Source organism: Gallinula chloropus (genome assembly GCF_964237585.1).
Source record: "Gallinula chloropus genome assembly, chromosome: 29".
Taxonomy (NCBI): Eukaryota; Metazoa; Chordata; class Aves; order Gruiformes; family Rallidae; genus Gallinula; species Gallinula chloropus.
Window position 1 is genome coordinate 4,563,354 of NC_140114.1, and position 11,886 is coordinate 4,575,239.

Here is an 11,886-nt window from a genome sequence, read left to right on the forward strand (position 1 = left end):
TTGCCTCTCCAGACCCTTCACCATTCTCACTGCCCTCTTCTGGTCACTCTCCAATAGCTTTTGTGCCCCTCTTGTACCATGGTGAAAACACAGGGAGAACAGAAGGGGAATGGAGTACTTAAAAACCAATTCTTTGGATGTTTCCTTGGAAGCAACACAGGATGAAAAGCCCACCCTTCAGGCACAGGGTGCAATACATCCCCTTTGATTGCAGAGCAGGTCTTGCAAATGCAACATCTGAGAGAGTGTTATCCAATGGTCAGAATCACAGAATCAAACCTCAGAACAAGCAGTGTAAAGCAAAGAATTCTCTGTGAGTGGGATTATTGGAAGGGAAAGCAGAAGACTCCTGGCCTAAGATAAATTCTGGTAGAAGTGCAGAGGATGGGAGACAGGTTATTGTTGATGAAGCAACATCAACAACATTGGGATGGATTCCATAGTGCAACCTGGAGCTCCTTGTTCCTCATGCTGAAGATGAGGGGGTTCATTGCTGGGGGCACTACTGAGTACAGAACAGGAACCACCATGTTCATTGGTGCGGAAGAGACAGAGGCATGATTCAGGTAGGCAAACACGCCAGTGCTGATAAAGTGGGACACCATGGCCAGGTGAGGGAGGCAGGTGGAAAAGGCTTTGTACTGTCCATGCTCTGAGGGGATCCTAGCATGGCCCTAAAGATCTGCACATAGGGCACCACAATGAACACAAAACAACCTATAACTAAACAGACACTGACCACAATGAGTCCCAGTTTCCCTGAGGTAGGCATCTGAGCAGGAGAGCTTGAGGATCTGGGGGATTTCACAGAAGAACTGGTCCAGATCATTTACCTTGCAGAGGGGCAGTGAAAATGTGTTGGTTGTTCGCAGCACAGAATAGAGAAACCCACTGCCCCAGGCAGCTGCTGCCATGTGGACACAAGCTCTGCTGCCCAGAGGGGTCCCATAATGCAGGGGGTGGCAGATGGCAACGTAGTGGTCATAGGCCATGACAGTGAGAATATAGTACTTTGCTGTAGCACAGAAAAAATACCCAAAAGACCTGTGCTGAACATTACATGTAAGAGAGATGGCCCTGATGTCCCAGAGGAAGTTGGCCATGGCTTTAGGGACAGTGGTTGAGATGTATCCCAGGTTGAGGATGGAGACATTTAGGAGGAAAGTGCAGGACTCTGCACTTGGCCTTGTTAAACTTCATCCTGTTGGTCTCAGCCCATCGGTCCAGTCTGTTCAGACCCCTCTGAAGAGCCTCCCTACCCTCAGGCAGATCAACACTTCCTCCCAGCTTAGTGTCATCTACAAACTCACTGAGGGAGCATTCAATCCCTTCATCCAGGTCATTGATAAAGATGTTGAACACAGCTGGACTCAGGACTGAGCCCTGGGGGACACCACTCGTGACCGTCCTCCAGCTGGATTTGGTTCCATTCACCCTTTGGGCCCGGCCGTCCAGCCAGTTTTTAACCCAGCAGAGGATCCATCTGTCCAGGCCAGTGGCAGCCAGTTTCTCAGTCAGAATGCTGTGAGAAACCCTGTCAGAGGCTTTACTGAAGCCCAGGTAGACACATCCGCAGACTTCCCCTGTCCATTAGGCGGGTGACCTTGTCACAGAAGGTGATCAGGTGAGTTTGACAGGATCTACCTTTTGTAAACCCATGTTGACTGGGCCTGATCCCCTGGCCATCACACATGTGCTGCATGACAGCTCCCAAGATGGAACTTCCCCAGTCTGCCAGTATTGCTGGTAGATGATGGAAAGGGGTTTGGCAAGCACATCTGACAGCTCTCTCAGCACCCTCGGGTGAATCCCATCTGGCCCCATTGACTTGTGGGTGTCTAACTGGACAAGTAGGGCACTAATTGTTTCCTCCTGAACCATGGGAACTTTGCTATTCTTCCCCTCCCTGTCAGCCAGTTCCTGAGGATGAGCACTCAGGGAGCATCCAACTTTACTATTAAAGACTGAGGTAAAGAAGGAATGAAGGACCTCAGCCTTGTCCTCATCCCTTATCACTAATGTTCCCCTGCATCCAATAAGGGCTGGAGATTCTCCTTGACACTCCTTTTGCTGTTAAAATACCTATAGAAAGACTTTTTATTCTCTTTTACAGAACTTCTAGCTGCTTTTTACAGCAGCTATTTTCTGCTGCCCTCCCCTTGCCCCAGCCCTGTTCTCTGCCAGTACCCAGCTATGCAGAAGTGCGGCACTCCTGCTCTTTCCCACCACCAAAGAAATGTGCAGTCAACTCTGAAAGCCAATTTCAAGCTTTCTTCAGCCACTGCAGTAATTCTATGAGCTTTCAACATGCAAAAAAACCCCCATGTCTCTCAGCAATGGAAGTGATGTGAGGTTACCATGGAGTTTACTGAAGAGCAGACAGTGGTGGCAGCAGTAGGGTGTGAAGTAATGTCCCTGATTGGACCCCATGGCCATGGGCTCAGTGCAGAGCAGCCCTGTGCATCAGAGGGGCATCACAGGGCTCAGGAGCTGCAGCCCTGGCTGGAGCAGTGGGGCTGGGGGTGTCTCAGGGCACTGCAGGGATGTGCCTGGGCACGGTGCCAGCAGGAAACCACAGGCTGCTGCCCGGGGGGAGCAGGGCGAGCGCTGCGAGGCCACGTGGGCTGTGGTTTGTGCACCTGCAGGCTCCAGCTCCCGCTCTGCCCGGGGGGAATAACGGCCCCTGGGTGACACGCTGAGAGCCAGGGACACGGCTGAGCCCCTGGGCTGCGTCTCTGCTGCCAGGGCAGGGACATGGCCCAGCCCGGGCTCCTGCGAGGGACCCACCGTGGGGCTCTGTGGGGAGGAAGGGGCCAGCCAGCACTCCTGGGGTGGAGCTCTGCCCCTGGCCAAGGGCTTTTCCCAGCTGCTGCTCCCAGCACAGCGGGGCTGGAGCAGGAGCAGGGGCTGTTTCCTTTCCAGCCTGACACAGACCCAGAGCAGTCCCAGCTCCGTGGCTCCCACGGCTTGGCGGTGCGTGGACATTCTAGGCCTTGGGTTCTTGGATGAGCCCAGCAGAGGAGATGCTCATTGCTCCCAGTGCCCCCAGCAGGGACCAAGGGGGGACAGACCCATTTCTCCTCCACACCCAGCTTGTCCCATGACGATCCCCTGCCACAGTGACTGTGACATGCGCAGTGGGACCTCTGTGTCCCTCATATATGGTCATGAACGGAGCTGGAGGAGTTCATTGGAGGGCTGGGCTGTGTCGGAGGGGAGATAGCTCCAGATAATGTCTAAAAAGGTGCTGCTGCTTTGATTGGCTCCTCATGCAGCTGGGTCGGCATCTTCAGAGATATATTACCCTTTCATCACTGTCGTCCCTGTGGGTCCCCAGGAGCCGTGAAAGGGAGTAGGGTGCTGCAGGGCTGTTCCAGCAAGACAGGAGGCTGAGGTTGGGGATGAAGGGATTCTTGTCCCCTCAGGTGCTGTGGCTGCTCCTCTGGGTTCAGCTGTGCAGGGGTAAGTGCAGCACCCTTGTCCCACAGACAGGGTCAACGAGCATCAGTGGGATCATTGATGTATCTCTGGGAATGGGGTAACTTTGGAGGATCCACTGAGATGAGATGCAGATGTTCCATGAGTCAACTGAACTTGTGTCCTTCCTTGTTCCTCTCTGGGTGTAGAGGGAGCTGTGGGTCTGGGGGCATGGGGTCGTGCAGGGGGGTCTGGGCATGTAGAGAGGTGGTGCCTTGTGAAGATCCAGGCACTATGTTTGGGTCAGTCTAGGCAGGGAACAGTTGAGGTGGGAGGAGGTACTGTTGGCTGTTGGGTGGTGAATAACCCATCAAGGTTAGAACTGGCCCCCTCCTGCCCTTTGCAGCCCATGGGGAGAAATGGGAGCCTGACACTGCCCTGAGGACAGCATGGAAGGGTACATCATACACACTGGTACCTGGGAAGGAGGCATCTCCAGACCTGTGTTCTAGGGCTCAGTGCTCTCCTGAAGGTTCCCATGTTTGTGTTTCAGGGGCTGCAGAGGTGAGGCTGGAAAATGGTGGTGGACGCTGTGCTGGAAGAGTGGAGGTGAAACAACAGGGACAGTGGGGCACTGTGTGCGATGATGAATGGGACATTAACGATGCTGCAGTGGTTTGCAAGCAGCTGGGCTGTGGGCCTGCTGTTGAAGCTCATGGCATTGCACACTTTAAGCCAGGAACTGGCCGCATTTGGATGTCTGATGTTGAGTGTGATGGCACCGAGTCCGCCCTGTCTGAGTGCATAAGCGAAGGCTCAGGTGAAGAGTACTGTGATCATACAGAGGATGCTGGAGTGACGTGTTCAGGTAAGGGTGCAGCCTATTCCCCACTTTTGTGGCCAGGATGGGGGAAGGGACTTAGCTGTGCCCTCAGGTCAATAAGGGGTACTGGAGAAGGGCCCAGTGTGGCCAGTCACACTGCTGAGCTGGGATTGTCATTGTTGATTTCCCTGATCCCTGAGGAAAGCCCAGCAGGAACCTGTAACAGCCTGACCCCTGAGGTGACTCAGCCCAACCTCTTTAGGTGCCTAAAGCAGGGAGATGGGTGCTGTGCACACATACAATACACCCTTACCTTGGATGAGGACCCCTCCCTAGGTGGGGGTGGAGCTGGGGGCTGGTGCAGACAGTGGTTGTGGGTACACCCACACTGCAGAACCCTCTGCATCTAGGGGCATTTCTGGTAGGGTTCCAGTGCCTGGCTGTGATCTTGGTGGTGCAGAGCAGGCTGTCACAGCCAACAGCACCTGGGCCCATCTCCTTGGGCCCAACACCAATGGGTGCTTCAGGGCCTGGGGCCCGTGCCCAGCAGCCCAGGGTCTCCAGAAGAGCAGCAGTTTATCTGAGCAGAGCCTGTGGCTGTGGCTGTGGGAGAACAGCCAGCTCCCAGTGCTGTGCTGATTTCTGGAGAGCAAGGAGGGTGTCTGGTGGGTTTGTGCCATCAGCACCCACTGGGAGCTGCTGGGATGGTTGTGAGGCTCTTGGCCTGTAGCCACCTGAGAGATGAGGTGAAACATGCTCAGGACGTTGCCAGAGGGCTCTGGGAACTCACAGGGATCTTTGATTCCTCCAGGGTTTGTGAGGCTGGTTGGAGGGGGCAGCCCCTGCTCAGGACGAGTGGAGATCCATGATGAGAACCAGTGGAAAACTGTCTGTGACTCAGACTTTGGTCCCAAAGCTGCTGACGTGGTCTGTGAAGAGCTGCAGTGTGGGGTAGCCCTGTCCATCCCTGGGGCAGCTCATTTTGGAGAAGGTGTTGGTTCCATCTGGGACAGAGAGCTGCAGTGTTTGGGGAATGAATCTTCTCTTGTCTTCTGCCCTACAAGGTCCCCCAGACATCCACCCTGCACCCACACCAACGATGCTGGTGTCACATGCACAAGTAAGGGGTCTGGGCACACTGCTGGGTATGAAAGCAGGAGGGATGATGTCTTTTTCTGCAGCCCTAAGAGAATGCAGAAGGAGGAGAAAGGAAGGCTGTCCATCTGGCCAGTCCTCCAACTGCCATAGATGAAGAGAACCAATGCCCCTTTTCTCCTCTTCCTCTGTCCCCAGAGTACACAGGGTTCAGGCTGGTGAATGGCAGCACAGCTTGTGATGGGCGGGTGGAGGTCCAGGTGCTGGGGACCTGGGGCACCCTCTGTGACTCCCACTGGGACCTCTTGGACGCCCACGTTCTCTGTCGCCACCTCGGCTGCGGGTTTGCTGAGTCCCTTCCTGGAGGAGGGCGTTTTGGGAGAGGCACCGGCCCCACCTGGAGAGAGTCATTCCACTGTGACGGGACTGAAGCCAACCTGAGACACTGCCCAGTGACTGCCCTGGGAGCCTCCCCATGCTCCCACGACAGGGACGCTGCTGTCATTTGCTCAGGTGAGTGCTGGGAAAACAGCGTCTGACCCCCATTTTCCCCTGGGGTGTGACATGGCCACCCAAAGCAAGGGATCCCAAGGCAGCCACAGGGTGAGCTTTTCCCTGGAGAAAACCTGCCTTCACCTGGAGTGATCTGGAGAGTTTGATCTGCTCCGACTGAATGCTCTGAGGTGGGAGAGCTGACACTGAACAGGGTCAGACATCTCTGTCCTCCTGGGAAACTGGCAGGCTCAGAGTCAAACCAGCTCCCAGTCCCTGAACCCAGGGGTGCAGGGGGGCAGAGATGTGTGGGGTGCTCCATGGCTCAGCAGTGGCAATGCTACTCCTGAGGATGAACAAGTTTTGTCCTACTTCTGCCCATCCCCGTTGTACCATCTGGTCCTCCCTCCTGTGGGAGCTGCTCCATCTGCCTCAGCAGGGAGGTTTTGGGTATTGTCTTGCCCAGGAGAGCTCAAGGGCCATGGGCAAACCTGCTCCTAAAGGTCACTGCACAGCCCTGGGGCAGGTAGCAAAGCTCTAAAGTACTGTGAGGTTTCTAGAGCTTGGAGAGGCACTGCAGGTCTCTGGGCTCTCTGGTGCTGCTGAGGCTGGGCCATGGCTGCTCTCCCCAGGCTCAGACAGCTCCGGGGCCCTGCGGCTGGTGGGTGGAGGCAGCCGGTGTGACGAGCGAGTGGAGATCTTCCAGCGCGGGACCTGGGGCAGAGTCCTGGATGACCAGTGGGACGTGCAGGAGGCCAGCGTGGTGTGCCGGCAGCTGCGGTGTGGAGAGGCAGAGAGAGCCTACAACCCCCCAAAGCCTGAGAGAGGGACGGGTCCTGTGGGGCTGCGAGGGGTGCGGTGTGCAGGGCATGAGCCCCACCTGACCCTCTGCAACACCTCCCTGCCCGAGAGCGCGCTGGCAGCTGGGATTGCTGAGGATGTGGGGGTCGTTTGCTGGGGTGAGTGGCACTGCAGGGACCCCCGGGCTCTGGGCTGGGTGGGCTCCATCCCCTGACAGCAGCTGGGCTTCTTCCTGCTGCAGGGAGCCGTCAGGTGCGGCTGGTGAACGGAACCGGGCGCTGTGCAGGCAGAGTGGAGATCTACTACCGGGGCAGCTGGGGGAGCGTCTGCGATGACGGCTGGGACCTGCCCGACGCCACCGTCGTCTGCCAGCAGCTGGGCTGCGGAGGGGCGGTGGAGGCCGTTGGCTCTGCTGCCTTCGGGGAAGGCGCTGGGCAGGTCTGGCTGGGCAACGTGAGCTGCTCGGGGGCCGAAGCTGCTCTCTGGGACTGTCCGGCACAGCCCTGGGGGCAGCCTGACTGCGGGCACAAAGAGGACGCCGGAGTCGTCTGCTCAGGTCTGTGCTGGGAGCTGTGCTGGGAGCCCAGGGACAGGGGAGGTTGGGACAAGGGGAGAGCTGGCAATGGCCGAGGCTGTCCCTGGCTGCTGCTGAGCCCCTGCCCAAGCCCATGGTGGGGACACCCACACACAGGTCCTCTCTGTCCCACATGGCATCTCTGGGGAGACAATGGAGGGAAGGGTTGTCTGTCTGTCTGTCAGGGGCTGCCAGGGAGACTGTCTGGCCGTGTCTTTTCATGTTGAGGACCTGAGGACTAGATGGACACCCCTGATCCCACATCCCTGCACCATCCTGATACTTTTGGTCTCTCTCCTCCCAGAGTTTGTGGCCCTGAGGCTGGAGAACAACGGCAGCTGCTCTGGGCGCCTGCAGGTTTTCTATAATGGGACCTGGGGCAGCGTTTGCTCCAACTCCATGCCTTTCCAAACGGTGTCTCTGGCGTGCAAGGAGCTGGGCTGCGGGGATGCAGTATCCTTGGATCTATTCCCAGCTTCTGGAACGCTGCGTGGCCCTGCCTGGGTGGATCGTGTGGAGTGTGGGGAGAGTGACAGCTCCTTCTGGCAGTGTCCCTCCGCTCCCTGGCACCCACAGTCCTGCACTGACCTGCGCGATGAGACCCACATCACCTGCCAGGGTAAGTCTCAGCCACCCGGGCACCAGCATCCCCAGCTCCTGCTCCCTTCTGGGCACTGTCAGACACAGACAGAGCCCACAGGGGCTTTTCCTTTCCATGCCAGACCCTTCTGCTGCTGGTGGTGGCAAAAAGGAGCCTTCAGCTCTCAGATCCCACACATTCAGCAGCAGTGGGCAGCCAGGCTGCCAGCAGAGCCTGGGGGAGGCAGAAGTGTCTGCAGGAGACCCATCAGGGCTCCAAACAGTGTCCCCCATCCTGCCCTCTGTGAACCAGGCTCCCTTGGGGGCTGAGCAGTCAGGGTCCCCCACTTTGCTGGGTGTGTCCCCTGAGTGACTGGGGTTCAGCTGCTCCCTTGAGCAAGGTGACTCAGGGATGCACAGGCAGAACTCAGCCCCGCTCTCTGCCACATGACCCCCCTGCTGCAGCCCCTCACTATGGCATTTCCTTCTACAGACAGAGAGCCAGAAACAGCCCCGGCCCTGGATCCCACGTGCCCAAACTCCAGGAGCTGCACAGGTAGCTGCTCCTCTGCAGGCCTCTCTCCCCTGGCCGGGCTCTGCCTGCTGCCCTGGTGCCCTGAGGGGTCTCTGCCTTCTCCAGACAGGGAGAAGATCCGTGTGGTGGGAGGCGAGAGCGGGTGCTGGGGCAGAGTGGAGGTCTGGCACCGCGGCTCCTGGGGGACGGTGTGCGACGACTCCTGGGACATGCTGGACGCGGCAGTGGCGTGCCGGCAGCTGGGCTGTGGCCCCGCAGTGTCTGCCCTGGGCCAGGCGGCGTTTGGGAAGGGGACGGGCCCCATCTGGCTGGAGCAGGTGGAGTGCCGGGGCACAGAGCCGTCTCTGCAGCACTGCTGGGCCCGGCCCGGGGACAGCGGCGCCTGCCGGCATAAGGAGGACGCTGCCGTGAACTGCTCGGGTGAGCATCTCCCGGGGGCTGCACTGTCCTGCCCGTGGCCCCGAGCAGGGCCCTGGGCTCCTGCCTGGCCACCCCTGAAGGAGCAGCCCCACAGGAGGGCCAGTGTGGGTGGGATGTGCCAGAGATGTCTGCACACGTGCACACACCCCCGGGGTGTCAGAGAGGAGGTTCCCTGGGACCTGCACACCCAGCCTCTCAGCACAGCTCTCCTTCTCCTCCTCTGCAGCTGTTTTTTAGGGTTCTATACTGGTTTGAGGGGTGCTATACTGGTTTTAGGGTGTTTGTACTGGTCTGGGGGGTACGTACTGGTTTTCAGGGGGGTCTATACTGGTTTGAGGGGATTCTGTACTGGTTTTATTGGGGGTTCATACGGGTTTGAGGGTGTTGTGTACTGGTTTGGTGTTCTATACTGATTTGGGAGATTCTATACTGCTTTTGGCGGCCCATACTGGTTTAGGGGAATTCATACTGGTTTGTGAGGTTTTATACTGGTCTTGGGAGTTCTATACTGGTTTCTCGGGTTTCATACTTGTTTTGGGGGTTTTACTGGTTTTTCGGATGTCTATACTGGGTTTGGGTAGTTCTGTACTGGTTTGGAAGGTTCATACTAGTTTCGGGGGGTATATAATTTTTTTGGGGGGGTTAATATTGGTTTGGGGGTGGGTTCATACTGGTTGGGGGACCCCCATGGCAGCCCCACAAGTATTGCCAGAAACCACCCCAGCAGTGTCCCCAGTAACCAGCCCCTCAGTATTCCCATTACCCAGCGCTGCAGTATCCCAGTTAACCCACAGCTCTCCTTCTCTTCCTCTGCAGCTGCACCCAGGACAACAGCACCAACCCCCCGAGCAGGTAACCTGTCCTGTGTGTCAGCGCTGGCTCTTCCCAGGGCTGGGCTGTGACCCACAGCCAGGGGGAAGGGACCCCTTGCTGGGGTGGGAAACTCCCAAGAGGTGTCACTGGGTCAGCAGTGGGGGGTGGGGGGGCGTGTGGTTAGGGAGGGCTGCCAGTCCCCAGAAGGGTGGGACCTTCCCCATCACTCACCCCTGGGGTCCCTTACCCCTGTGTCACGGGGTCAGGACTGTGGTGTCACAGCCCCCAACCTCTCCCAGGCCTGGGGCTGCTATTTCTGGCTTCCTGCCTGTGCAGATGCCATCCGGGACCGTCTGACCAGCAGCAGGAGAGAGTCCTTGCTTGTCATGATCTGCATCATCCTGGGAGCCCTTCTCTGCTTGCTCCTGGCCCTCCTGGCTGGGCAAGCGTGGAGCGCCAGGGCTGGGCGCAGAGGTGGGTTTGTTCTCCGTGGTCCCAGGTGAAGATGTGTGTTGGCAAGGCCAGGGGTGCTGTGGGGTGTCAGTGAGTGGTACAGGCAGAGCTGGGGGACAAGAGTGTGTGCTGCCCACAGTCCCATGTGTCACCCCATTGACTGACTGACCACGGGCAACCAGCAGGAAGGGGGAGAGCGAATCCAGACATGGGGGGAGTCAGGGATGGGACCAGGAGAGAAATGGCACAGCTGAGCTGGGGAGATGGGATAAAGGGGGGATAGATGAGGATGTGCCATGGGTAGTGCTCTGGGTATATGGGGAGGGGGCTCTGGGGGTGCGAGATGCTGGGAGAACCATTGGACAGCACCTCCCATCCTTTCAGCATCAGGACCCCTGTCTGTTCCTCCACCCAACCCTTACCTCCCCCCAGCAGGGCAGGGGCTGTGTAATGGATCCTTTGGGCAGAGAGTGGACAGATCCAGGGCAGAGGAAAGGGAGGAGCTGCTCCAAGCTCAGCACCAGGAACAGGATCCAGGGTCCAGATGGGAACAAGGGCTGTCTCTGAGGGATGGTATGAGGGTGTTGCTGCCCATGACCATCTCCATGGGGACATTGCCCTTCCTGAGGAAGTGGCAGCAGTGACTGGAGAGCACAGTGGCGCTCTGCTGTAGGGACAGCCCTGGGCTGAGCCAGGGGAACAGGGAAGGGGGAGCAGATCAGGATCCATCCCGTCTCTGCCCACCCCTGAGCCACATCCCTGAGCCAGCCCTGCCTCTGTCTGCAGCCTCTGAGCGAGCCTGGGAGCCCTTCCCTGAGGCCCTGTACGAGGAGATCGGGTACAGCCCAGCATTGGAGAAGCAGGCAAGGTTCAGCTTCTCAGGTGGGTGTGGGTCCCTCACTGGGGCCATATCTTCAAGGCTCTTTCCCCTGCCCTCCACCTAAGACTGACCCCCTGCAGCTCCCTGGCCCATGGTCCCTGCAGCACTGGGGCTGTGGGGTTCTGTGGGGAGAGCAGACAGGTCTTGGCATTGGAGAAGAGCTTCATCCTCACCAGCTCATCCTGTCCCAGCCAGTGCACAGCCTCTTCTCTGTGTGTCCCTACATCCCATTGTCACCTGAGGGGTGAGGGAAGGGGCTGTCCCGGGGCAGCTCTGGGAGCCCCTGTGAGTTGGGGTTTTTCCCAGGAGAGCAAGGGAACTCCTGAGCCCTGGTCCAATGCAGCCCGGGCTCAGTGGGTCCCCTGTCCCCAGCAGCACTGAGCACAAGCTGGGTCAGCAGAACTCACCCCCATAAAACTTCCATCATTCTCTCCAGGCTCCTATTCAGAGGGGTCCCTGAACAAGATGCAGACCCACTATGAGGACATTGAGGAGGAGGATGGTCCAGGATCAGCACCAGGTAATGGGGAGCAGGAAGGGGTGGATCTCTCCTCTCTGCACACTGATGATGGACACCAGTGTCACCCTGAGCAGCAGGGGAGGAAATGGGCAGGGGAATCCTCTGATGCTGCCAAGTCCAGTTTCTAAGGCCCATGTCCCTGCCCTTCCTCCCTGCCCATGTCGAAGGCCCTTCCTCTGCTCCGCAGGATGTGTCTTCTCACTGTCAGCATCTCCCCTCCCCTTTCAGACGTGTCTGTCCTGCCCAGAGGTGACCCAGCAGATGGCTATGACGATGCCAGGGAGGTTTCTGAGCCTGGGGAGGATCCTGTGTCTGGGCAAGGAGACTGGGAAATGCCCAGGGCACCAGAGGAGGGAGCGGGTCCCAGGGATGCACCTGCAGGTGAGAGGGACAGACAGTGCTGAGGGTTCCTGGGGTGCCAGATGAATTGCTGCCATATTAAGAGCCCACAATCTGGATACAGACCAACGTGCCCCAGGAGTTT

General features: G+C 58.1%; 1 protein-coding gene across 1 annotated transcript; it reads left to right on the forward strand.

The window, feature by feature from the left end:
* Positions 1-3,100: 3,100 nt before the first annotated feature.
* LOC311202176 (scavenger receptor cysteine-rich type 1 protein M130-like) lies at positions 3,101-11,530 on the forward strand (the record flags this gene model as incomplete). Its single annotated transcript, XM_084276715.1, has 11 exons — positions 3,101-3,137; positions 3,971-4,285; positions 5,534-5,852; positions 6,470-6,786; positions 6,870-7,184; positions 7,507-7,821; positions 8,422-8,540; positions 8,634-8,736; positions 9,886-10,023; positions 10,789-10,884; positions 11,319-11,530. The coding sequence occupies 11 exons, from the start codon at positions 3,101-3,103 to the stop codon at positions 11,528-11,530; spliced, it is 2,286 nt and encodes a 761-aa protein (XP_084132841.1).
* Positions 11,531-11,886: the final 356 nt, after the last annotated feature.